General features: G+C 29.2%; 2 protein-coding genes across 8 annotated transcripts in view; one reads left to right on the top strand and one right to left on the bottom strand.

Moving 5' to 3' along the window:
* Positions 1-554: 554 nt before the first annotated feature.
* Positions 555-20,375, bottom strand: LOC107455333 (uncharacterized). Of its 4 annotated transcripts, none has more exons than XM_043043045.3 (5): positions 19,972-20,375; positions 5,236-5,404; positions 3,308-3,420; positions 3,112-3,188; positions 555-2,038 (listed from the first exon to the last, which is right to left on the bottom strand). In XM_043043045.3, the coding sequence occupies exons 1-4, from the start codon at positions 20,102-20,104 to the stop codon at positions 3,163-3,165; spliced, it is 441 nt and encodes a 146-aa protein (XP_042898979.1). In that variant the 5' UTR covers positions 20,105-20,375; the 3' UTR covers positions 555-2,038; positions 3,112-3,162. The 4 variants fall into 4 exon arrangements, with proteins under 4 accessions (XP_042898979.1, XP_087017732.1, XP_087017731.1 ...); XM_087161606.1 differs by having other exon boundaries at positions 555-2,069; positions 3,308-3,438; positions 19,972-20,291; XM_087161605.1 differs by having other exon boundaries at positions 3,308-3,438; positions 19,972-20,290.
* Positions 20,376-20,820: 445 nt separating this feature from the next.
* Positions 20,821-23,582, top strand: part of LOC107455334 (transformation/transcription domain-associated protein) — a 165,499-nt gene continuing 162,737 nt past the window's right edge. For all 4 annotated transcript variants that reach the window (XM_087161598.1, XM_087161599.1, XM_087161597.1 and 1 more), the window contains exon 1: positions 20,821-21,302. The gene's annotated coding sequence lies outside the window, so the exon portion shown is untranslated. The remainder of the gene's footprint in view (positions 21,303-23,582) is intronic.

The following is a 23,582-nucleotide window of genomic DNA, read 5'->3' as shown; positions in this document are numbered from 1 at the left end:
ATTGGTTTTTTTCCCATTAATAAACCAAAATACACCATCATATTCCTTGGACATTTTACAATAAATATCCCATGCACTATTGAGATTTTTTTTTTCTTATAACTTCTTTTTTTTTTTTTTATTTTGAACCGCGAAAAATGATTTTTGTTCCACAGTGCAATGTAGTTAATAAATTAGTATAATATTGGTCTGAAGTGAAAATGCGATTTTGGATCCCATGCACTACTGTGCAATAATCAAGCAATATTTCTTATTAAATATATTTATAATCATTTTTTACGCATCAAAAATTAATTATAATTTATTTTGCTTACTTTTCAAATGTGCCACATAACTGAATATTCTGTTATTTTATAATAATTATTTGTTATTTAATTTAACATAACAAATAATTATTATAAATAAAATTGCTAATTTGTTATTTTACATAACAAAGAGTTGAAAACATAAAATAATTCAAGTGAAGCAATATTTTTTTTTTTCTAAATTTAGTTTCTTATGGAATAAATATTTTTTATATAAATTATCAAGGAAAAAATTATCGAGCACAAATATGCCATTCATTCAATTTTATTTCATTTGAAATAAATACATGGTCTGATAATTTCTGACATTTTCATATTATTTAGAACACATAAATTAAAAAGAAAATGATAACTTATGAAGGCAGAAGAATTTTTCACTACAGGATAATTGACATTGAATAAAATGAAATCTGAAGAATATGGTACAAAACTAAGAAATTTGAGATAATAAAGAATGTTTACAAAATTACTCAAATTATTTTAATGATTACAAAAATTCTACAATAATAATACAATGATACAATATTAATACAAAGTTTTATTCCCCTCAAAAAGTAGTGCCATAACTAACTTTTGGCCTAGAGTATCTCTATTCAAATTTTGTAATACTTTGTGTCTTCAAAACATGTAAGGAGCTTTATAGACTAAGTCCATTTTTTTTAAATGTAACAGCTGACTAAAAAGTGATACTCTTTTCATTTATAGCCAATACAGTAGCCCAAACAGTAATTGCAATTTTGTTACATCTAACAATTGCTGAAAATATGCATTAACTTGTAATGTTGCTATTAAAATTTTAGTTATTATATTTTAGGTTGCACCACAATTTTTTAAGAAATTCAAAATTTCTATCTGATAAAAAGTTGTAGGTCTTCTGGAAGTGACCTAAAATCTCATATTTCATATTTTAACCAGTAACGATAAAAAAAAATTCTAAGGAAATGTAATATTTAGGTCAATATAAAATAACATATTTTCAACTCAATCTTTGGGCTAGAGTTTATGTAGATTTCTGGTTAGATAAAAAATATTATGTATACTTTGCTAGGTTTGGTTTGGATGTATCGTACACATATTACATTTTATAAATAATTTTTTTACTATTATTTTATAATCTAAACTATTTTTTGTTAGTTATTTCATATTCTAACTTTTATATTTTTTTCTAATTTACATTTTTTGACCAAAATAATAAAATAAAACTTTAGGCCTGTTTTGAAAGATCTAAATATTTTTAAATTTATTTGCTAAAATTCTTTTTGACTTGAAATTGAGAAATGTTTCTATTGATACATAAAAATAAATAAGCATCCTTAAAAAAGTGTTCACAAAACACATGAGAGGCACATATCCATAAAGATTAATATCAAATCTTTTTTATTTTGTCTCTAAAAGTAATTATATTTCTATTATATCTGCAAATAAATTTTAACCTTTTTCAGTCTAATGAGACAATTTGCCTCCAAAACAGATTATGTTGATATTTATACATGTAGAAAAAAACAATTTTTGTAAATTTTCATATTTGTATATTTACTAACATTCTCATTCAAATGCTTATCCTTCACTGGGCCCGGGATGTTAGCTGATTTGTAATCGAAAGACAAGCTGCTCCTTTCGGTTTTAAATGTATTTTCTAGTGACAGATTTCACACCTTTATCATCACTGACAGAATCCTCTTCAGCCTGCACCACTTCAGTAAACATTTCTTCAGCCTTTTTTAAAGCTGTATCTGAAATATTAACCTTCTTACTAGATGCAGTCTGAAACATTTTAGATATCATTTTTCAATGGTATTATTTTATAAAGCAATATAGCTTATGACCATCATAATTTATACATATAATTCAGTCTGTTAAAAAAAATTTTAGACTTTTGTAATTGTAAATAAATGACTTGTCGCTTTATGAAAATTCTTAAGAAACTATTTCAATTGAAATTTTTTAAATCTTCGAGTAGCACATTCTTCAACCTTTCCCCCTATTCAAACTATAGGTGGAACTAGAAATTGTCGGAATAGCATTATTATATATCATGTTAATTACGTCAAAATTTGATATGTGTGATGCAACCAAAGTCGCACGGGCAAATAAAGGAAGTAGGAAAGCAAGATATCATGAAGATTAAAACTTCTCTCCGTTTTAATACCACTATAATTCTAAAAGAATCCTATATAAATAACACAATTCTACAGAATGTCTTCAAAATTGCTGGTATTAAAGCTAGAAAAAATTATTAACGTCCTTTCTTTATTTTTGTCCAATTACATTTTGCAAGGCAAAAAAATGGCATAAATTCTAAAAGCTTTCAAATTTCGCCAAAAGTTTTGCCATGCAAAATCTGTCAAAAAATTTGCTGCTAAAAGAAAAATATTGTTTTTCTTAAAGTTAGTATAAAAATGTTTGGATTATTTTCTTGTAAATTTACTAACATTAATTCATTGATTCTATACAAACACTTAAAAGTGCAAAATAAGAGAAAAAGCTATATATTATTTATTCACTTGGTTATAATTAAACTGAAAGAATTTATACAATTAGAAATTTTAATTATTAAAATTTATTTTGAAATAAAAAAATTTTTTTTTTAATGCTTAGTTTAAATCAGTCTACCCTGGCTGAAATTAGCTTAAATGCAATATATACATTTCTTAATTTCTTTTCAATAAAAAAAATTAAAAAAAAAAAAAAAACATAGCATTTAGCTATTAGATATTTTATTTCTTACAAAAAGTTTTTGTCTATCTTTAAAAAAATTTTTCATTATGCAATAATTCTAAAATGGAAGAAAAAAAGAAAAACATACTCAGTTTTTTTTAAAGCAGCATTCTAAATTAAGTTCATGACACAGGGTTAGCTACTGTATCTTCTTATAGGACAATCCTAAAATAAAAAAATAAAAAAAAATCACAAAATCTATTAACTGAGACTCACAGGAATTTTATGAATATATTATCCTTTTAAACTAATGCGAAAACACAGAAAAAACTTTTTCTCAATACCTCTAGAATAGAAATTTATCTCTCGTTTAATTTTAGAGATTTCTGCTTTCATTTTGTGAACTTTTTTAGATTTCTCATATGCTTTCTTTCCACTCAAGTGGCTCCATTGAAATCTAGAACAGATAAACAGTCTTGACAGAATAAAAAACAGTTAACTTACAGAAATGTTAGCACATTAACACTAATTTAAAATACAGAACATGTATAATAATACGGAGAAAAAAATTTACGCTAGACATTTATGAAAAAGGTATTGTTATGTAAGAAATAAAATATTGGGTAATATAATTTTCTTAACAGCATTTACTTGTTATAACAACAAATTTTCTATAGAACTTGAAATCTTTCAGTTAACTTTTAAATTAAAATTCAATGAAATGTGTAAACCAAATTTTTATATTCTTTAGATATAATAAATATATGATTACTCATATATATTTTTTGTTCATTTTAAATTATTATCAATACATTTAAATTAAATTAATTATGCTGAATTTTTCATTAAAGGAATAAGAAATTATGAAGCTCTAATTTACTACTATTAAATTTTTAGCAAAGAAAAAAAGTACACTTGATAAGCTAGGTTGATAATTGAGCCACTAAAAAATATCTGTTTTGTTAAACTATCTGGTACTGAAAAAGTGGGAGATCAAAACTTAACCCTGCCTAGAAAGAAAAAAAAACAGAAAACTATTAAACTGTCTGGGAAACCTTAGCCAAGAACATGTGACACAGGATTGCATTCTGAGGAAGGCCAAGGCCTATCTGGGATGGTTGCCCAAATGAAAATTTATTAAAAATTAATTACATTTATAAAACAGATTGTTCAATTATAAAAAACTTACTTAATTAAGCTTGCATTTAAACCACAAGTTGTAAGAGGTACAAGCAAGGAATGATTTTTTACAGCAAGGAGTTTGTATTAAAACAAAGTGTAAAGCTTGAAATAAAGCTCTAATACTTACAAAGAAACTGTAGAAAAATTATAAGAAAGTAATGTTCACTCTCATTAATGCTGTGCAAGATATTTGTAAAAGAAATTGAAAATATAGAAAGTGATTACTTTTGCAAGATTATATTCTGCGGTAAAAACCATACCTTACTTAATATTTTTAATGGGTGATTCCATGACAATGTTAGCAATTTGTTATTTAAAAAATATCTATTGGATACCAGGTCATTATACACACGGATGGCGTAGATCACGAGGTCGATAGTTAACCGCCCTATCTCAGCGTTCCACAAAGTTTTTCGTGCAGAAATAAAGTTAGAAAGGATAATTGCTCCTTTAAAAGAATCTCATTGATTGTAAAGTTGCTCGACTGTCACAAGAACTGATTGTAAGTCTCGATCAAAATGAAATGTGGAAGCTTAAACCGGAAGGCAAAAGCAAATATCTTCGCTGGAGATTAGCGCCCAGAAAAAAGCCAGAGACCAAGTCACCTGTATAGACATGTAACCAGCACATTAAACATAATACAGTACAGAACCCGTTATCCGGAAATCAGAAAACCGGAACGAAATTCTATAAATTTTCCGCCAATTTTTTTTAAAACATGTTTTTTTTCCTCATAAGATTTTAGTATTTTTCTTTCTTTTTTGAAAGATATTTACCTTCTTACCATCATTTTGGAAATAATCATTAGTGTATTACTTCATCGTTTTATCTTCTTTTTATTTCCAAATATTTCTTTCTCTTTTTTTTAGTTGGGTTTAAGAATAAAAAAAATTGCTTTTTGTATCGATTCAGAAAACAGGAAAAATCAGTTATCCGGAATAGCGATGGTCCCAATCGTTCCGGATAATCGGTTCCCTACGGTACTTTAATAATTAAACATAATATATTTTGATTTACATAATCAGATTCCCTAGTTGTAGACTTAAACATAACTTAACATTAAAAAATAAATTAATAAAAATATACATACTTAGGCAGATATTTTATGCTCCATAGCGAATCATAATATGGCGTACGCCTTTTTCCACCAACCTGAGTGCCATTAAGGCACTCAGCTACTCTCTTTGCAACCTTCTTTTTCGTAAATTCTACCCAACCTTCGGTAAAAATTTTACCTTGTTTTCCAGGTCTAGTCTTTTCTGCAGTATGAAAAGAAAACATTTATAAATATTAAAATGCTTAAAGTAAATACATTTTTTAAAATCATCTTATTCATTCACATATAGAAGGTGCGATAAAGTTCCATGCATCACCAATTGCAGGGTTGGCAGGTTTTTGACATGTGACAGTTTTTGACAGTTTAAACCATGGTTTTAACCGTCACGTCAAAAACCTCACTGTCAAAAATGTCAAAAACCTATATTCATATGTGAAATTTAATTAATACATAAAATTTATATATTTTTTATAAAGGATAGTGTTTCTAAATATGTTCTAGAAAAAACAAATTTAAAATTTTGAAGAAACACTTATATTTTGAATAGTAACCAAAATCTTGTACTTTTGAAAGCTCACATCTTTTGTAATATTATGTATTCATTTTCATGTGTTATTGAAAATCTGCAGTGATATTATTAAGAAATTTATTTATAACCAAATTTAGTGTAGGAGATTATACTAAAAATTAGACATTTTTAAAGATAAACATTAGCAGTTTTGTACATTAGACATCTTTTAAAGAAAAATCTTTTTAATATTCTTTTAAATCTTCTTAATAATCTTTTTAACATAAGACAATACAAATTTAAGTGCTTTCTGTTAAATACACAGAGTAGTTAGTGTCGATTTACAGTATATTCAGCCTATTCATTTACTATGCTGAAAATTTAGTTTATCCAAATACTTGTGAATTTCATTTTGCTGAATACTATATACATAGTTTTGTTGAATATCTAAATATTCAGCTGTTGAATAATTACTTCTTGCTTTCAAGATATGCATTATTTGTATTCTTAATACAAGGGGGGGAAACAAATTAAGAGGTAAAAATTGTTTTAAATTGGTAAGTGTAATAATTATAAATAAATATAATAAACAATATGAATTATATTTATCATTATTCCCAAATATAACTACTTTTAAATTCAAATTAACATACTGGATAATAAAGATATTCGGTATAACATTAAAATTTTTTTTCATACACTTGTATCAAGTTTGTATTTATACAACATAACTTGTAAGTTCCTTATAAATATTAGTTATATGTTCCTTATATGTCAAAAATGCATAGTAATAAACTTTTAATTTTCTTAAGTATCAAAAAAAAAATTTTTTTTTTCAAAATATAAATATTTAAAAAAATTTTGTGCAAAATTTTTCTGCACATGCATTTGAATATAAATTTCTGAGATTTTAAATCTGTTATTTTACCTTAATTTTAATTAAAAAATATCTTAAAACCTGCTGATTACCTATAGTATAATTAAATTTCAATATAATGCATGGCAACTGTTGGTAGTTTTGAAGTTTATATATTTTTTTGGCAAACTTTAGTTTTTGACATTTTTGACGGTTTAAACCAGTATTATACCCTTGTCGTGTCAAAAACCACTTTTTGACGTCAAAAACCCAACCCTGACCAATTGCAATATTTTCATATTTGTACATATTTGCACCTACAAGAATTGGCAAGATGCCAAAGGATATTAGAATTTATAAAAATTTAAAGGTATGTGGAGGTTTGCCTGAAGATTACTACCAGTTTGTCCCTTCCTACAAGGTATTTTTTAGCTTCTCACACGTCACTGCCCAGAAGTCGACAAAATTTGGTGATAATGTATTGACACTGGGATGTATTCCTCAGATACAATTCTAAATGGAATTGATGCGGCATTTATTTAATTACAAAGAGCATGTAGAAAATGATAAAAGAAGAAGAATGCGTCCAAACAGGTCCAACCAACTGTTGCTACTAATTTAAAATAACAAAAAAGCTGTGTTTACAAAAAAATTTTTTTTTTTAATTGAACATGTAATTTTCAGGGATGAGATTAGCCAAAAGGCAAAAAAGCTGAATTTCTACACTAGTAAATTTTACGCAAGCGCAACCCTTTAATAATAAATTCCTGACAGTTTAAGATAATAAATAATGTGTTGACATACAATTGTGTACTAATCTATTATTATATAAATGATTACATTGATACTTAACATTTAGTGAAAATAAAAATTACCAATTGAAAAAATAAAGTTGGAAATTATATTTTTCCACAGTTCACATAAGAGACTTATTACTGGAAAAACTACCTGGTTTAGCAAATTAAAACTACTGAGAACATACATAAATATTTCATTTATTTTAATAAATACTGTTATGTAATTTATAGCAAATGTATCAGTGATATTACTTTTTAAATTATTTTGGGGGAAAAAAACTTTTACAATGGACAGAATCATTATGTTCATATTATAGTCTAATCTAACTAGAGCCCTGTGAAACATATCAATAACAGTGAAGTAGAAATACAACATACGCAACATACATAACTACTCCTTAATATACAAAAATTGCTATTTTAGTTTGAAAAATTACATGGCAATCAGCAACTGCTTAGATAATTATTTTTCATTTGATAAGAATTTTGCATTTTATAGCATAAATAACAGCAATTATAATTTAAAATTTTGATGATGAGTTAATTAACTCTTTTTCCAAAAAAAATAAATTAATCACTTTTTAAGTGATTGCTTTTGCTTGCTATATCTTTTATGTTAGCTATATTTAGTCGTTAGTTCATCTTCAAACATCTTGGGACAAATCCTACTTTTTCTTCTTTGCAAGCACAGAATGTAAATGTTGAATATATTCCCTTCCAGTTTCTCAGATGTTGTAACACCTACATATACTAATAATCGTCGTTAGAAAAACAGTCACCTTTATAGTAACTAATTTTAAAAAAATTTCACTTCTTACAAGAATCGCGACAGTTGATCTTAAAATTGCGTGAAGATGAATAATAATTATGGATTTTGAAATCACATGAATATGAAACTAGATTTACGATTTTGAAAATGAGAAAATACAAACTGGGATATAGAATTTTCAAAATATATAAATACAACTCACGATTCATAATTTTTAGATCGCGTAAATAAGAATCATGATGCATAATTTTTAGAATGCGTGAATGTGAATTCCAATGTCTTATTTTTAAATCACGTATAAATACGAAAATCAATGTTTGATATTATAACTGCATGAGCAAATCAAGACATTGAATTTTAAACTGGCGTGAATACGAATCGCTACATTGGTCTTAGGAAGGTCGTAAATACAAATCACAATATCTGATTTTTAAATCTCGTACATAAGAATCGCAATGTACAATATTCAAATCGCGTGAATAAGAATCGCAACATGCAACTTCAAAATCACGCAAATATGAAAAGCTACGTTTGATTTTAAAATCGTGCCAGCCGATGGTCAAGTCATTAGCCTGTCTGACTGCAAAGCCTCTGGCTGTTGGTTCGAATCCGGCGCAGGGCATGGATGTTTCACTCTATGTTTTTTTCTCTATTGTGTGAATGTGGCCCACCCTATAAAATGGGTATGTGGCAGTGTGGCGTGGGTAATGTTGCTCGCCTCTGTGACTTAGGTTCACAGGTGCCCACTGGATAACGTTAAATGAGTAACACTTCTGGCATCTTCCTCGGCGAAGAGCGTTAAAGTTTAATGCCTGCAGTTAGGAAAAAAATAAATAAATAAATATTAAAATCGTGTGAATAAGAATCAAGATATTAGCAGATTCCAGGCTTGTCAGAAGCAGCATCTTTTGAACTACGAAAATCGGAGCTATCTAGCGGGCGGGTAAAAATGCGGATAATCTTATTTGCTGCATGTAAAAGGGGAGAAAATAGCTAAAATAAGTAAAAATGAGGAAGAATTGGTAGCTATGTAGTTTGAATTTTCTGTTTCTCTTTGAAAATCGGTGAATTTTCTGAAAAAGCGGAATATTTATTTTTTAAAAAAAAAGAAATTTTTAGAAAATCTGAATTTTTGATAAAACAGCTGAAATTCAAGAGATAAAAGTGAAAAAAGCGGAAAAATCTCATCCCTGAATTTCAATTAAAATAATTATGAGGGATATTCTCGCATCTCGTTGGGATAGAAAATTAGATTGACAACGAAATCATGCGAACGAGTGTTTAGTTTCAAGATTTGGTTGTTGTAATAAATAATATTGCATAAAAAATATCGGATTTAAAAACTATAGCGAGGAAGCAATAGTAATAACTGCCAAAAAATCGATAGAATTATTGCTCTAAAAAGTAAATACTCAAATGCACAATTGAAATTTTCCACCCAGATAGCAATATAAGGTTTTTTTCACCCAACAAAAACCTTTTCATGTAAACCTAAAAAGGGTTTTTACACGGTTTACATGTAAACCTTCTAACCTTAAAACGAGGTCGGCGACAATCTGCTCTATTCTACGCACATTACCCTAATCCAAAACCTTGGAAAACAACCTTCTACCTAACAACCTTAAAACGAGGTTGTCTTAGGGTTTTCAAGTGAAAATAAAAACCTTGAATAACGCTAGTTCTAAGATGAAAATCATCCTAAATCTACATAATTATAAGGTTTCCGTTTGCAGCGTTTCGTATGCTCAGCTAAAATCTACCTTGTCATGAGATTTTCATTGACAATGCATTTTAATACTATTGCTAGTGTACGTCAGCTAAAACGTCATTCCGAACGTGATGTCATCTCTCCCACGATTGTGTGACGGCGCGTTTCATTATTCGTTATATTTTTTACTTCTTATAGCTTCTCAATCCGAGAAAAATTCTCCTTTCCATCTATTTTGCTTGATTATTTTGGGGAAAACAGTCATTTTTTATCAGTCCGACTTACTTTGCTGTAAGAACTTAGAGATTTACAAGTTAAAATATCGTTTAATATGAAATTTTTTTTATTTGACGATTTGATTAATGAAAACACAAAATAAATAGAACATATGTAATACTTAAAGAGGGTCTGTATATTTTCGTCTTTCTTATTCGGAAATTTATGCGGTGTGAGAAGTTTTAATGAGTGCAAAAATGTTCAGTTCTTTGTATATCAAAGAAAATTAACATGAAATATCTTCTTTTGTCAAAATAAATAAATTCAACTGATTATTTATCTCTTACTTAATATGTATGATATGATAAATGTAGGAAATTTAATGATAACAAAATATTTTTTTAAAAGAAATCGTTTAATGAATGTAGAAGCTCCAAACATATTTTTTTAACACACAACAACAAATAAATATTATGATTATCATAACAATTAGTATATGACAAGTGCATTAGTACATATCAGACATGCCATAATTATATTAGGTATTTTGTTATATAAAAATATTATCTGTATAATAACCATTAGTGAATAATACAAAACAGATACACCATAATTAAATCAACTATTTCGTCAATACATAAACAAATGATATTATAGGTATAATAACCACCAGTGAATATACAACATATTTAACATGAAGGAATTAGCGAAACAATCCTCATTAAAATAAATTACTTCCTGGTCAAATATTCTCCTTTCTCTGAAAAATAAGAGGACATTTTTGTGAGCATACTTGCGTATAATGAATGAAATTTTATGCATATACACATGAATTGTATGTACGTACATAGACACAAACGTATATTGTACCTACAGGAATGCATGCATACATTACTTGTATACAGGTGCATATACACGTATAAATAAAAATGCATGCATACACACGTATAAGTAAAAATACATGCATACACAAGCAGTATATAATTATATTTATGTGGTCACTTTAAATATCGTTTTATGAATAACATTGTTATTAGACACTACATGCATATAGTACATGCACACGTGAGTACATTGTATGTCATATGAACGTGGAATGAATAAATTATTTGTTGAAAACAAAAAGCAGACCACTCTGAAATTTTTTTGATCTAATGATCGGTTGTTTTTGTTGGTCTATGTAGCACTAACGATGAACAATGGGCTATTGGTGTAGAGTTGGGAAACATTTCTGAGGATGGTATGAAGACATGTCAACACAATTTTGATCCTCTGCAGAGGGGATGGATCTCCTGCTTGACGACATGCGAGTGAAATCGAGATCCTAATGGTTGAAAAGTTTAATTAGGATAGATACCGCACACCTTTGGTTCCTTTGTAGGTTGATCAAAGTGATCACCCATCCATACACTGACCGTAGCCAGTGATCCTTGACTTCGGGGTTCTACTGGGAACAGTGTCTTAAAGTTCACTCTACTGCGAGATGATCCAATGATCGGATATTTACGTTCTTGAACTCAATCTTAAGGGTTCAAAGGATCTCAAATATGTTAATTAATTAATGCAAACCATATTTTATGTTATTAAATTAGACAAAAATAAAACGTACCTTCTCTGAAAAACATGCCTTTTCTCGACGGATGCACATTTCTGTCCCACAAAATATAGGGCGTAGCCGCACTCTGGGAAATATGGTCCTAATAATAGGTTGGTCAAAAGAGCCGTCCAACGGGTATTCGCAATCTGAAATAAATCGTCCCAATAGTGAGGTCTGAGTCCAAAGCTTAGACTCTTTAATGTTAATATGACTTTTTGAGTATTTCACCATGTCTTGAGAACTTTTAAAACGAATTAAAATAATTTTGCATACAAACATAAATTTTGTTTATCCAAAGATAATTCTTTGCAAAATATAACTTTTAGTAAATATTTACTTTTTTTAAATTTTATTTTATAATAGCCAAAAAATTTTGGATTATTAAAGTATAGAATTTTTTATGACATTTTAAAGAAGGAAATTTTAAATCGCAAAATACAACATTTGAGTAGAATGGATCGAAGAGTTCCTGAAAAATTGAATTTTGAAAAAGTCACATTTTCAAGAGCTATTCGATTGATTTCGTTCAAATGTTGCGCTTTGCCATTTAAAATTGTTTAACCTAAATTCAAAATTTTTTAGACTATCATTGAATAAAATAATAAAAAAATATTATTTTGACTAAAATTTATATTTTGCATGGAATTAGCTTTGGACAAACAAATTTTTTAATTGAGTGCAAACAAATTTTCAATTCATTTAAGATGCTCTCAAGATGTGGTCTCATACGTAAAAAATATTAACATTAAGGGGTACAAACTTTGAACCTCTCTTCTGACTATAACTATTGGGACTATTTTTTTCCAGATTACGGCCACCCCTATAATTTGAGAGTCAAAAACCCAAGAAACACCATAAAAAAGGCATGTTTGTTCAGAGAAAGTATGTTTTCGTGTCTGATTCAGGGATGAGAGTAGTCAGAAAGTAAAAAAGAGGAAATCCAAGAATATATATATATATATATATAAAAATCGCACTTTTTTTGTCTAATTTTTGTTTAAACTTGCAATCCATGTGATTATAAATCCCGATATGAGGCTTTTAAATCACGTGCATATGAAACTCTACATCGAATTTAAAAAATGCGAAAATACAAATCATGATGCATAATTTTTAGATCAAGATGCATAATTTTAAAATCGCGCGATATTACAACCGCAAAAACGAATCACGACATTGGATTTTAAGCTCGGGTAGCTACATAGGGTTTTAAAAGCTCGTAAATAAAAATCGCGAAATTGGTTTTTTAAATCTCGTAAATAAGAATCGCAATGTTCAATATTTAAATGGCCTGAATAAGAATCGCAACGTTCAACTTTTAAATCAGGTAAATACGAAAATCGATGATTGATATTAAAATCGCGTGAATAAAAATCGAGATATTTGCAGAGTCGGGACTTGGGATTTCTAAAAGGATTGTTTGAATTGTTTTTTGTCTACACTATAAATAAAAACTTACAAGATTAATTGAATGAGCAAATAAATATTTTCACCACAAATCCACCTCTATTTTTTTTCGCTTTTTTTGTTTGCTTTCTCTCCAGAATACAAGAAGCAGTGACGTCTAAATTACGAAAATACGAGCTATCCCGCCGACGGATAAAATAGCTAATATAAGTAAACATGCGGAAGGATTAGCAGCTAGGACGTAGCTTGAATTTTCTGTTTTTCTTTGAAAATCGTAAATAAATATAATAATTTGACTTCAACGACTGAATTTTTTTTAAAAAAAACGGGATATTTATAAATAAATAAATAAATAAAAAAACGAAACTTTTAGAGAATCTGAGTTTTTGATAAAAAAGCTGAAATTCGAGAGACAAAAGCGAAAAAAATCTCATCCCTGTATAAAGGTCAACCAGTTTTATCCCAAGGAAATGATTTTTAGAGAAACTTCAGAGGGAGGAGGACTTCAATAATTTCGCTCCGCGGAAAATTAAATTCCTCATAAAATATTTTAACTTGTGCAAAAAAAAATTTCGGCGGAAATTAGCGGGAAAAATGGAGAAATCTGAGAAAAAGCGGAAATCCGCGAATCCGCGGAAGAATCTCATCCCTGCTGATTTCGTAACTTAAAATATCGTGGGCACTAAGTAATTAGCATATATGTCATCCTCTCGAACCTTTAAGATTGAGTCCTTGAATGTGAAGATACGATCATTAGATGAAAACTTATTTAGAATGGTCCATTTATTTTTTGTGTATCGTGCATACGTATATATACTTTAAGTAGTACATATAAGTATGCATAATCTTATGTACGTTAATTCACATATATGTAGATACACACATACTTTATATGAATACATAATGTATCTATGTAAATGTGGGTATATTTGCACGCCCGTACGTTTGTACGTATATACACAATTTATATATGTTCAATATATGTACGCATATATTCATGCGCTATGTGATAACGATGTATGCACTTATGTATAAACAGGGCACAAAAAAGGGAAAATCCTGAAAATATTTTATCTATTGATCGGATTTTAATGTACATACTGATTAGAAAACGAATAAAACATATATTATCCTGTCTTGAAATTAAAAGTGCTTAAGCTAATCGGAAAGTTACCGAAATTACAAATACAATCTTCTAGCCATGGATACACTCGAAAGTGGGTTAAGAAAATATTATAAATGCTACGTTTGGAAAAAATCATATTCAAATTATAGTAATACACAGTTTCTATTTTAAAATCCTGATAAGTAGTCTGGAGCCTCATAAAACTTTTTAATGTGGATAAATCTTCAATTTCTGAAATATTATTTTTATTTGTTGGGCTATATTTTGGTATTAATGTAAATCTAACTAACGTTAGTGCTAATTTCCATTCTTTATAATAACGATAAATGTATTGTCATACATCAAAAAATACATCTTAAATCAAAAAAAAAATTAAGGTAAAATAGTAATAACAGTAATAAATGAAAGTATTGATAATTAAATTTAAATTATAGTTTCAGTGTTTACTTGAAACTTACTGAATTTAAGAAGGAAGCATAATAACCATTTAATATCCTTTGGGTAAGGCCGTTCCAAGCATAAATTTAAGTTTTAAATTCTTAAGTTAATATTAATTGATAATCTTAAAAAAACAAATAACAATGCGTAAATTAAATACTTAATAAGACAAATGAAATGCAATTAAACAGTGTACCTACTTCTTATATCAACTAAAGGGAAACATCTTAAACTTGGATCTTGGAAGAATAAAGCAGAATATCATTAAGAAACTTCAATTTTAAACTTAAATCAAGCAAGTTAAACTCCAAGATTGTAAATGATCAGTAGCCGTAATATTAGTGCAAATTTGCGCATGACGTAAGCAGCAGATTTTAAGACAACATTTTGAGAGTGAGAAGAATCAGGGGTTTACAATATTTTTCAAAAGTTAAATTTAAAGACATTATTTTTTTTCATTTTCTTTTATTTTTATTACTATTTTTAATTGAATAAGAATATCGAAGTTTGAACATTAAGCATTGCCTCAAAGTTTCGGTACAATAAGGCTAATAGAAGTTTTTCTAGTTTTTAAAAGAACTTCGTTTAAAATTTTATTTATTGCTTTTCCATTTTAATTTTATGTATTCTAGACGTATATTTGTTTGATAATTCAAATAAGACGTTAAGAGAAAGAGAACAGATTTAAAATACTATCTTCCGATTTTTTGAACGACTTAATTAAAATTTAATTAAACAGACTTTTAGCCTCCCCCCCCCCCTTTAGAAAGACTTATTTTTCTTTATATTAGTTCCTTTTACATTTTTTTTTTATTTTCAACAGTGTTTTGCCGATAATGTAACGAAAAAATTCTTGACAGGCAAAAACTGCTGCAAAATTTCAGGAATGGTTGAACATTTACATACCTGCTAACTTATAAACTTTTTTGAGAAAATCTTTTACAGCAGTGACAAAATTTAAATTAGGAGGTATAAAAGTTTTACACCCTTTTAAAATATGTAATTTCACCTGAAAATATGCAAAATTTGAGCATAGTCGGTTGAATAGTTTCTGAGAAATCGAATTTTAAATATATACAGAAACAATTCGATAGATTTAGCTCGATTTTGCATTTTGCCATGTAAAATTGCAAACATAAAAATTGAATAAAAAGTTGTATGCCTTATAATTCAAAAATTTCCAGCAATTATTTAATAACGTAATAGTAATAAATATCTACTAAAGTTTATATTCTGCTTGTAATTATCTTTGGATAAACGAATTTTAAAATTACGTTCAAAATTTTTTTAACTCGCTTAAAAAGGTCTCTATATATGGCGAAATATGCAAAATATAAAATTAAGATAGAGGCATCCAAACTTTGGATCGCCCTCATGATCAAACTATAGGGACAATATTCCCCAGATTGTGGCTACCCGCTATATTTTGGGGGTTCAAAATCTGAATCCGTCGGAAAAAAGGTATGTTTATTCCGAGAAAACACATTTTTGTGTTTAATTTCGTAACTTAAATAACCGCCTGCACTAATTATTGAGATTACCCCTTCGAAAAATTCAGATTGAGTTATAAAACGTGAAAATTCAATCATTAGATCAAAATCTATTCAGGGTGATCTGTCTCATATTTTGCACACTATACATCGAGTTCTGTGAACAAAATGTCCCTAAATTCACTCCAAAGATGATGAAAAAAACTGCGAGTCTAGGTTTTGAATCCTCCCAGCTTTAGAGCGAGTACCAGCCTGTCTAGGAAATAAAGGCGGTTGGTGCACAATGCTGATTTTATTTTCACCATCACTCCTCGTTAGTCATAAATCGTGGAGTCTTAATATCGATGACCCTCTAGCTCACAAGAGACAGTTGGGCGAATTTTTTCTGTATATAAATATTTTAAATAAAATTTATCTTCGCGGATATTTTATTGCTATACCATAACTAGGTTTGCAATAAGGTAAAATGAACGAGAGAAGGCCAGACATTTTAAAGGAGCCGCAACGCATAGGACCCCTAAAGCCAAATTGGAGAAAAAAGTAAAATTTGTAAAAAAATATTGAAGAGTCAATTTTAAACTCCAGATAAAAAAAATTTTAAATTTTATTTATTTTTTAATGAGATTGTTTGAATGAAAAGTTTCTAAAAAAGAACTATTTCTTATACTTGTGTCGAGAAACCTTTAAAAGAAAGTTTTCGTATTGTACTTTCGCAGACCTTAAAAAACAATCCAAAAACATGGTCTTATGTTCGTTTATTTGCTTTCCCTTAAATGAGGTCCTTTGCAAAATATTTTAGTATTATTTATTAATATTTTCGCAGAAAAGGTTAATATTTGCTTTATTTCGTTTCCTTTGAAAAAGGTTTTCGCTTAATATTTCTGCTGATCTAATCATGACAGCAAACAAAAATGCAAAAAATAAGGTTTACAATTTGCTTGTTTTTTAACCTAAATAACAATATTTTTTAGAAAAGATTTAAAAATCATTTACTTTTCCTTAAAGGAGGAAAGGTAGGAAATTGCAATATTTTTACGTCATTGAAAAAAGGTTTTTACTGCAAACCTTTTCGTGACAATGAAAATAAAGTTAAAACACAAGATTGTCGTAAGGTTACATGCTTTCTGGGCCATATTGTTTGAAATATATCGGAACAGGGTTGGCAAGGTTTAGAACAGAATGGATTAATCCACGGTTTAAACCGTCCTGTCCAAAACCCTTTTACTCAAATTATGTCACAATTTTGTACGAACAATATTTAATAGGTAAAATAAACTTAGAGCTAATAACATTGATAATTAAATCTACTAGAGAATATTCGTTTTTAAAAGTATAATGTTTTATTAATATTGATGGACTCTTCAATTTAAACATTAAACAAAGGAAGATTAATCAGTAATCAAGTTCAATTGGTCCTCTTAGCTTTTGATAACACATAACTAATTTAGCTGCTGTATTTACACCAAAACAGTTTCAAAACTTTTGATTAAATTACTCCAAAATTTGAAAACATCCTTAAACCGTCCTGTCCAAAACCCTTATGCTCAAATTATGTCACAATTTTGTATGAGCAATATTTAATAGGTAAAATAAACATAGAACTAATAACATTGATAATTAAATCTACTAGAGAATATTTGTTTTTAAAAGTATTATGTTTTATTAATATTGATGGACTCTTCAATTTAAACATTAAACAAAGGAAGATTAATCAGTAATCAAGTTCAATTGGTCCTGTTAACATTCAATAACACATAACTAATTTAGTTGCTGTATTCACACCAAAACAGTTTCAAAAGTTTTGATTAAATTACTCCAAAATTTGAAAACATGCTTTCAATTGACGCTGAGATTGCTGGGCAGGAGAGTAGAAGAGTGATGAATTTAAAAATGTCTTTGGAATATTCCCTAAATGATATTGATTTTTCAATAGCTGTCTACCATGTCACTGGTTTAATGCAGGGTATCTGCTAAATTTTAGATTTTCAAATTCATGACTTTTCATGACTAATTCTAAGAATTTTTCATAACTTAACGAAGTTGATATTTTCTCCAACAAAAACGCAACAATAAATTAAAAAAAGCATTATAATAACATTATTCGAAATAGGTATAACCAAAACTATTATACTCTTCATCTTCATAGATTTTAAACTTAAAAAACAGAGTAAGGAAAGAGTTGAAACAATAAAATAGCTGAAAAAAATACAAAAGCAAAAAAATTTTTTTTCTGCAGAATTATATTCTAAAGATACTTTTTTTGTTCATCAGAAAAGAAAGAAATACCCCTGATTTTTCTGTTCATTTCGGAATAAAAAAAATTCGCCTATAACTGGTTTGCTTCAACTAGAATTTTTAATTGATAAAATTAAAAAAATAATAATAATAATTCTTAAATCACAGAAGAGAGTTTAAAGGATAATTCGCTCTAGAAACGACATTTTTTCTTTCATTTTTTGAAAGAACACCATAACTTTTAAAGAACATGATAAAATCATTTTATATTCGAATAAAATATGACTCAGTGGAGATTTTGTTAGAAATTCAGATATTAGGAACAGGATGAAATTGGGGGTAGGGAGATTCCATTTTAAAAATTAGATTTTTCAAAGACCTAAATCCATGACTTTCCATGATTTTTTTTTAAAAATAGTAAAAATCATTACATTTCCTGTCAAATTTTGTTCAATACTGAAATTCATGACTTTCCATGATTTTTCATGACTTTCCAGATGCGCGGATACCCTGTTAATGGTTCTACCAGGTTCTGTGAAGTAAGTTTTTGGAAATGGTGTCAAAAGAGAAATGCACTCGGGAAATTTGTCAGTTAAATATGACCAAACACTTTCTTTTTGCACATCAGACAAGCCTTCTCCTTTAAATGTAGGGTTTAATAAATAGGCCAAAGTAATGAAATACTTGCATTGCTTAAGTAATTTTTAATACTTGTTATTGTTTTAGCACAGTGGTGATACATCACCAGTGTCAGTAACTGAAACTGATGTTATACCCTTCAAAACTGTTAATACAATTTTCAGTTATTTTGTATTTTGAATTTAAACTAACATATTCATATTTAAAAAAAAAAATTTAAAATAGATGCATTTTTTATCATCCTGTAATGCAGAAATTATAAAAAAATTTTAAAAAAATGTTGTGAAAACTAAAAAGGTTAATTTTTAAACAAATTTATTATTATTTTTTATATTGCATTATTTTTTATATTGCATTATTTATCCTAATGCAAAAATATAAAATGTCAGTAATAAAAGTATAATTATATATAGAGGATAGGGCATTCCCTTTTGTTATTCAATGAATTGGGGGGCTTCAAAAATTATAAACCTTTTCCTACTATATATTTTCCTAACTTATTAAAGTTAAATTAAATTGCATAAAAAATATCAAATATTTAGTGATACATAGAATTATTATGAGTACATTGGTAACACATAGAATTTTTATCTTTTACCAAAGTTCAAGGTTTTGGACACTTTAAGACAGTTTTAGTCAGTTTAGGACAGTAAAACCCATGTGTCCTGTCCAAAAACCCAACCCTGTATTGGAATATTAAAAATCCACTATCAGCGGAAATTTAGCGCATCAATAAGTGATTATCTAAATGCATGAAAATATTACGTATAAATTTCTGTAGAAAAGTACTTTTTTTCACTCTTGAAAGTTCAATTATTAACGCCTTGGCGATTGCTCTTTGCGATCACGATATCGAAATATCTCCTTCACAAATAAAATCCTAGAAGAGAAGGGATACTTTCAGACTTACCCATTGAGAAAAACAGAAGAAATAAGTGAGGCAAAGATATTGCCATACAATGAGCAGTGCAAGTTTTACTTACCAGGTTTCAAAAATATTCTACGTACTTCTCCAAAATCAGAAAAGATTTCACGAACTTTTGTCACAGTTATATACCTGGGTATAAAGTTTAGATAAATTATTCCAGGCTTTTTAATTTTCCTCGTGGTATCCATCGATATAAAGGCAGAAAGATCAATCACTTCACCCTTAGAAAACAAATTTAATTCTGGTCGCCACGATTCGACCAAACGGATTGGCTGGTACACTTTACAATCTTTGGTTGAGTGTAGTAGAGGATCTATGCTATCCGCTTTTACCCTCTGTGAATGAAGTTAGGATTGAATTGAGTTGTTGATGATGATGATGATGGCATTGTTTGCCGGGGAGATGGCGATGGAAAAGTGAAAGTGTAAGATGTTCGTGTCCCGCAGTGGACTGATCGTTAAGACACGGTTCCCAGCAGATCACCGAAGTCAAGCATCACTGGCTGCGGGTGGGTGACCACTTGGATCAGTCTGCGTAGGGACCGAGGGTGTGCGGTATTGGTCCTCGTTAAACTGTTCTATCGTAAAGCAAAGTGCTCGACTTCGCGTGCAGGTCGTCAGGCTACCGAAGGAGGGGTGATCCTCTGCAGAGGGAATGGTTCCTCTGATTTGGTTGCCCGATGACATCAGTGTGAAGTCGAGCACTTTACGGTCGAACAGTTTAACGAGACCAATATCGCGCACCCTCGGTCCCTACTCAGACTGATCAAATACCCGTTTACTGACTGCAGACATTAATGCTTGACTTCGGTGTTCTATTGAAAACTATTTCTTTGCGATCAGTTAAACAAGCCTGCAAATATAATTCCTATAAAGAAATAATCTGAAATAGGACAGAAATGGTCAACCAAAAGCGTGTTGCGTAAATTCGATTGTCAACTATCAACTTTAACAGCCGGCTAGTAATTCTGTGTTTAAATATCCTATTTTGTTGTTAATTTATAGCTGTTTTAAATATATATATATGTATATATTGTTATTAATTAAGAAACTATTTATTGCTGTGAAAATTTTATAGAGGCACTGTCTTATCAAACATATGCAGCCACCCTGTGGACAACTTTGATAAATCTTTACTGGTATTATAATTATGGTTCTTTACTTTAGTAGAGTGTCCTGGCCTATAATATATCCCGCATTCCTTAAATATTGTAAAGACTTCAATCTGTGGCCCTGAAGTATGAAGGAAATCTGGCTATTTTCATAATATTAACAAAAAAGCGTTGGGTTGACAGACATACATCCAATCTTGAACAATATTACAGATTAATAATGTTTCTCAATACTGTGCGAATTATACCTTAGTTCTGTTACTCTAAAAATACAGGTAAGTATTTTACGCAATATAAGTTAGTATTTGTTATTCCATCCATATCATAGTTCTTCTGAATATTTAACAGTTTCATTGAAATTGTAGATTTTTTTAAAAATAGATCAGGCTAATTTCTAGGAATTCTGTTCATTTTCAAATGTGTACTACTTTCTAATCTTATAAATGCTTGTGTCAGTTTTATGTTCACGGCCATATACATATATCATAGATTAATTTAAAATCTTTTTTTTTACATTGCTCCTTGCTAATTAGAAAAAACTTATGAGATATTTCCGTATCGTGATCTGTCTCGCCAACTACAGGCGCCAGGGATTTTTATCATAACCACGGCAAGGCCAAGTGCCACTAATTTTTTGACGACCTGGTTAGGTAGGTCGCCAAGGGGTAGGAGGAAAAGGAGAAACCTGATCATGACATCACGACGGAAAGGCGGAAGATGAGGGAAAGAAAATGGGCTCTCTGAGAGGAGAGGACCGAAAAAGAACGGTGTTACCGTCGTGATATCAGGAACGGGTAGAGTATCGAAAGAACAGGTAAGGAAGATAGAAAAAAAATTGTATGCGGAATGTTAAAACAGGAATAAACAAGTACAAGTATAAAATCTGCATTGGATTATGAAAATACAAAAGTGTAAATAAAAGATTGTTAATTTTAGGTATTATTACTCGTAATAAATCAGCATTAAATAATTTTTAACCATTCTGAAACTTCTCTCATTAGAACAAATTATGATAGGCTTAAAGTACTCTGTGGCCACTTTAATATGGTGATAAGTAAATAAAGTCTTCAAGATCTTTTGACAGATGATGTGCTGAAATACGACCTTCAATTTAACCTGGTGTTAACATTCGGATTTAGTAATCTGCAGGTATCTATCAATATATTTCCAGCAATGCAAAGCGGGGGGCTTCATACCGATCAGCTTTCCCATCAGAACATCTTATATTTATATAACATTTAAAGCCTTGAGCCATGCTGTCAAAAAAGATATTGAATCGTAAGCCCCACCTTAAACAATTGCTTTTATTATTTCAGGCAATGCGTTAAATTCGGTGGCAACGAAATTTGACAAGATAAACTTTGGAATACATATTTTTTGGTCAAAGGTCTTGTTGGTGGATTTATATACCTTTATATTAAAGTGAAGAAGATAGCTGATGATTTTTACACAGCAGCTGTTTTCTTTTATTTTGTGAAATTTTTACAATTCCGCTTTGTTTTTTTAAAACATTCCATGTTTTCACTTCATTTTTCTTAATTATTTTTTATTACAGTTCTTTGGTTTTTCCTAACTTGGTGTTATGACCGTCCCCCATCGTTTGTCGAAGACTGTTCTCATTGGTCCTTAGGACATGGGTATGGTCTCCATGGGAATAGCTGCATCGGAGCAAATGGTTTCTATAGCAACCGGAGCAAGTGCAACTATTTGCTCTTCTTATCTGGTAGTCCAGGAGATTATGGGAGAAGAGGGACACATGATGATGATAAATGCATTTTGTATTGAAAAATGCATAGTTCATTTAAATCTTCATCCTATTGAAAAATGAATGAAATGTTTGAATCAAATATGAATTATATTTCCGAAACAAAGAAAAGAAACTGTGGTGCCTTATGAGACTTTTTAAAACTATTTATTATTCAAATGTAATCTCATTAATTTTGAGTCAAACAGATTTTTTTTAAAAAGAGAATAAAAGGACTAATATAACTTTAGATTAGACGCTTGTAAACGTGTTTTATCTTCAGGAATTGACACTGCCTTATAAGACTTTTTAAAACTATTATTCAAATGTAATCTCATTAATTTTGAGTCAAAAAGATTTTTTTTTAAAAAAAGAATAAAAGGATTAATAACTTTAGATTAGACGCTTGCAAATGTGTGTTTTATCTTAAGGAATTGACACCGTGAGTACGTTATTCAGGAACTAATATTTTGTACACGTTATTTAAGAACAAGAAATTGGAACCGGTTACTTAATAACTGATATATCTTAACCGATAAGTTCTAAGCAGTAGTCAGGGAATTCGAGCCAATGAGAAGGAAGAGGCGTAAACGTCATGATCAGAGGAAAACTGGTTCCCTCCGCCAGAAACGTTATCTTCCTTCCTCGGCGACTCTTCACCAACTTGCCGTGGCTATGATAATATCTCATGGTGCCAAATAAATTTTTAACTTGCAATTTTTTCTATAAAAAAATCATGTAGTTGTGCCCTGGGGTAGCTACGAGTTATACCTTTCGAGTTGGTCCTTTATGTGATGTTTTTTTTAGCTTC

Source organism: Parasteatoda tepidariorum, chromosome 4, assembly GCF_982258835.1.
Source record: "Parasteatoda tepidariorum strain Cologne lab strain chromosome 4, Ptep-v5.0, whole genome shotgun sequence".
Lineage (NCBI taxonomy): Eukaryota > Metazoa > Arthropoda > Arachnida > Araneae > Theridiidae > Parasteatoda > Parasteatoda tepidariorum.
This window is presented reverse-complemented; position numbering and strand designations above follow the sequence as displayed.

Excerpts from the sequence above, each read along its gene's own strand:
- LOC107455333 (XM_087161606.1), bottom strand. The coding sequence starts at position 20,104 with ATGGATACCACGAGGAAAATTAAAAAGCCTGGAATAATTTATCTAAAC. Across the intron at positions 3,439-5,235 it reads AGCATAAAATATCTGCCTAA|ACTGTTTATCTGTTCTAGAT; the intron begins GTATGTATATTT and ends TATTCTGTCAAG. Across the intron at positions 3,189-3,307 it reads GATAAATTTCTATTCTAGAG|GATTGTCCTATAAGAAGATA; the intron begins GTATTGAGAAAA and ends TTTTTATTTTAG.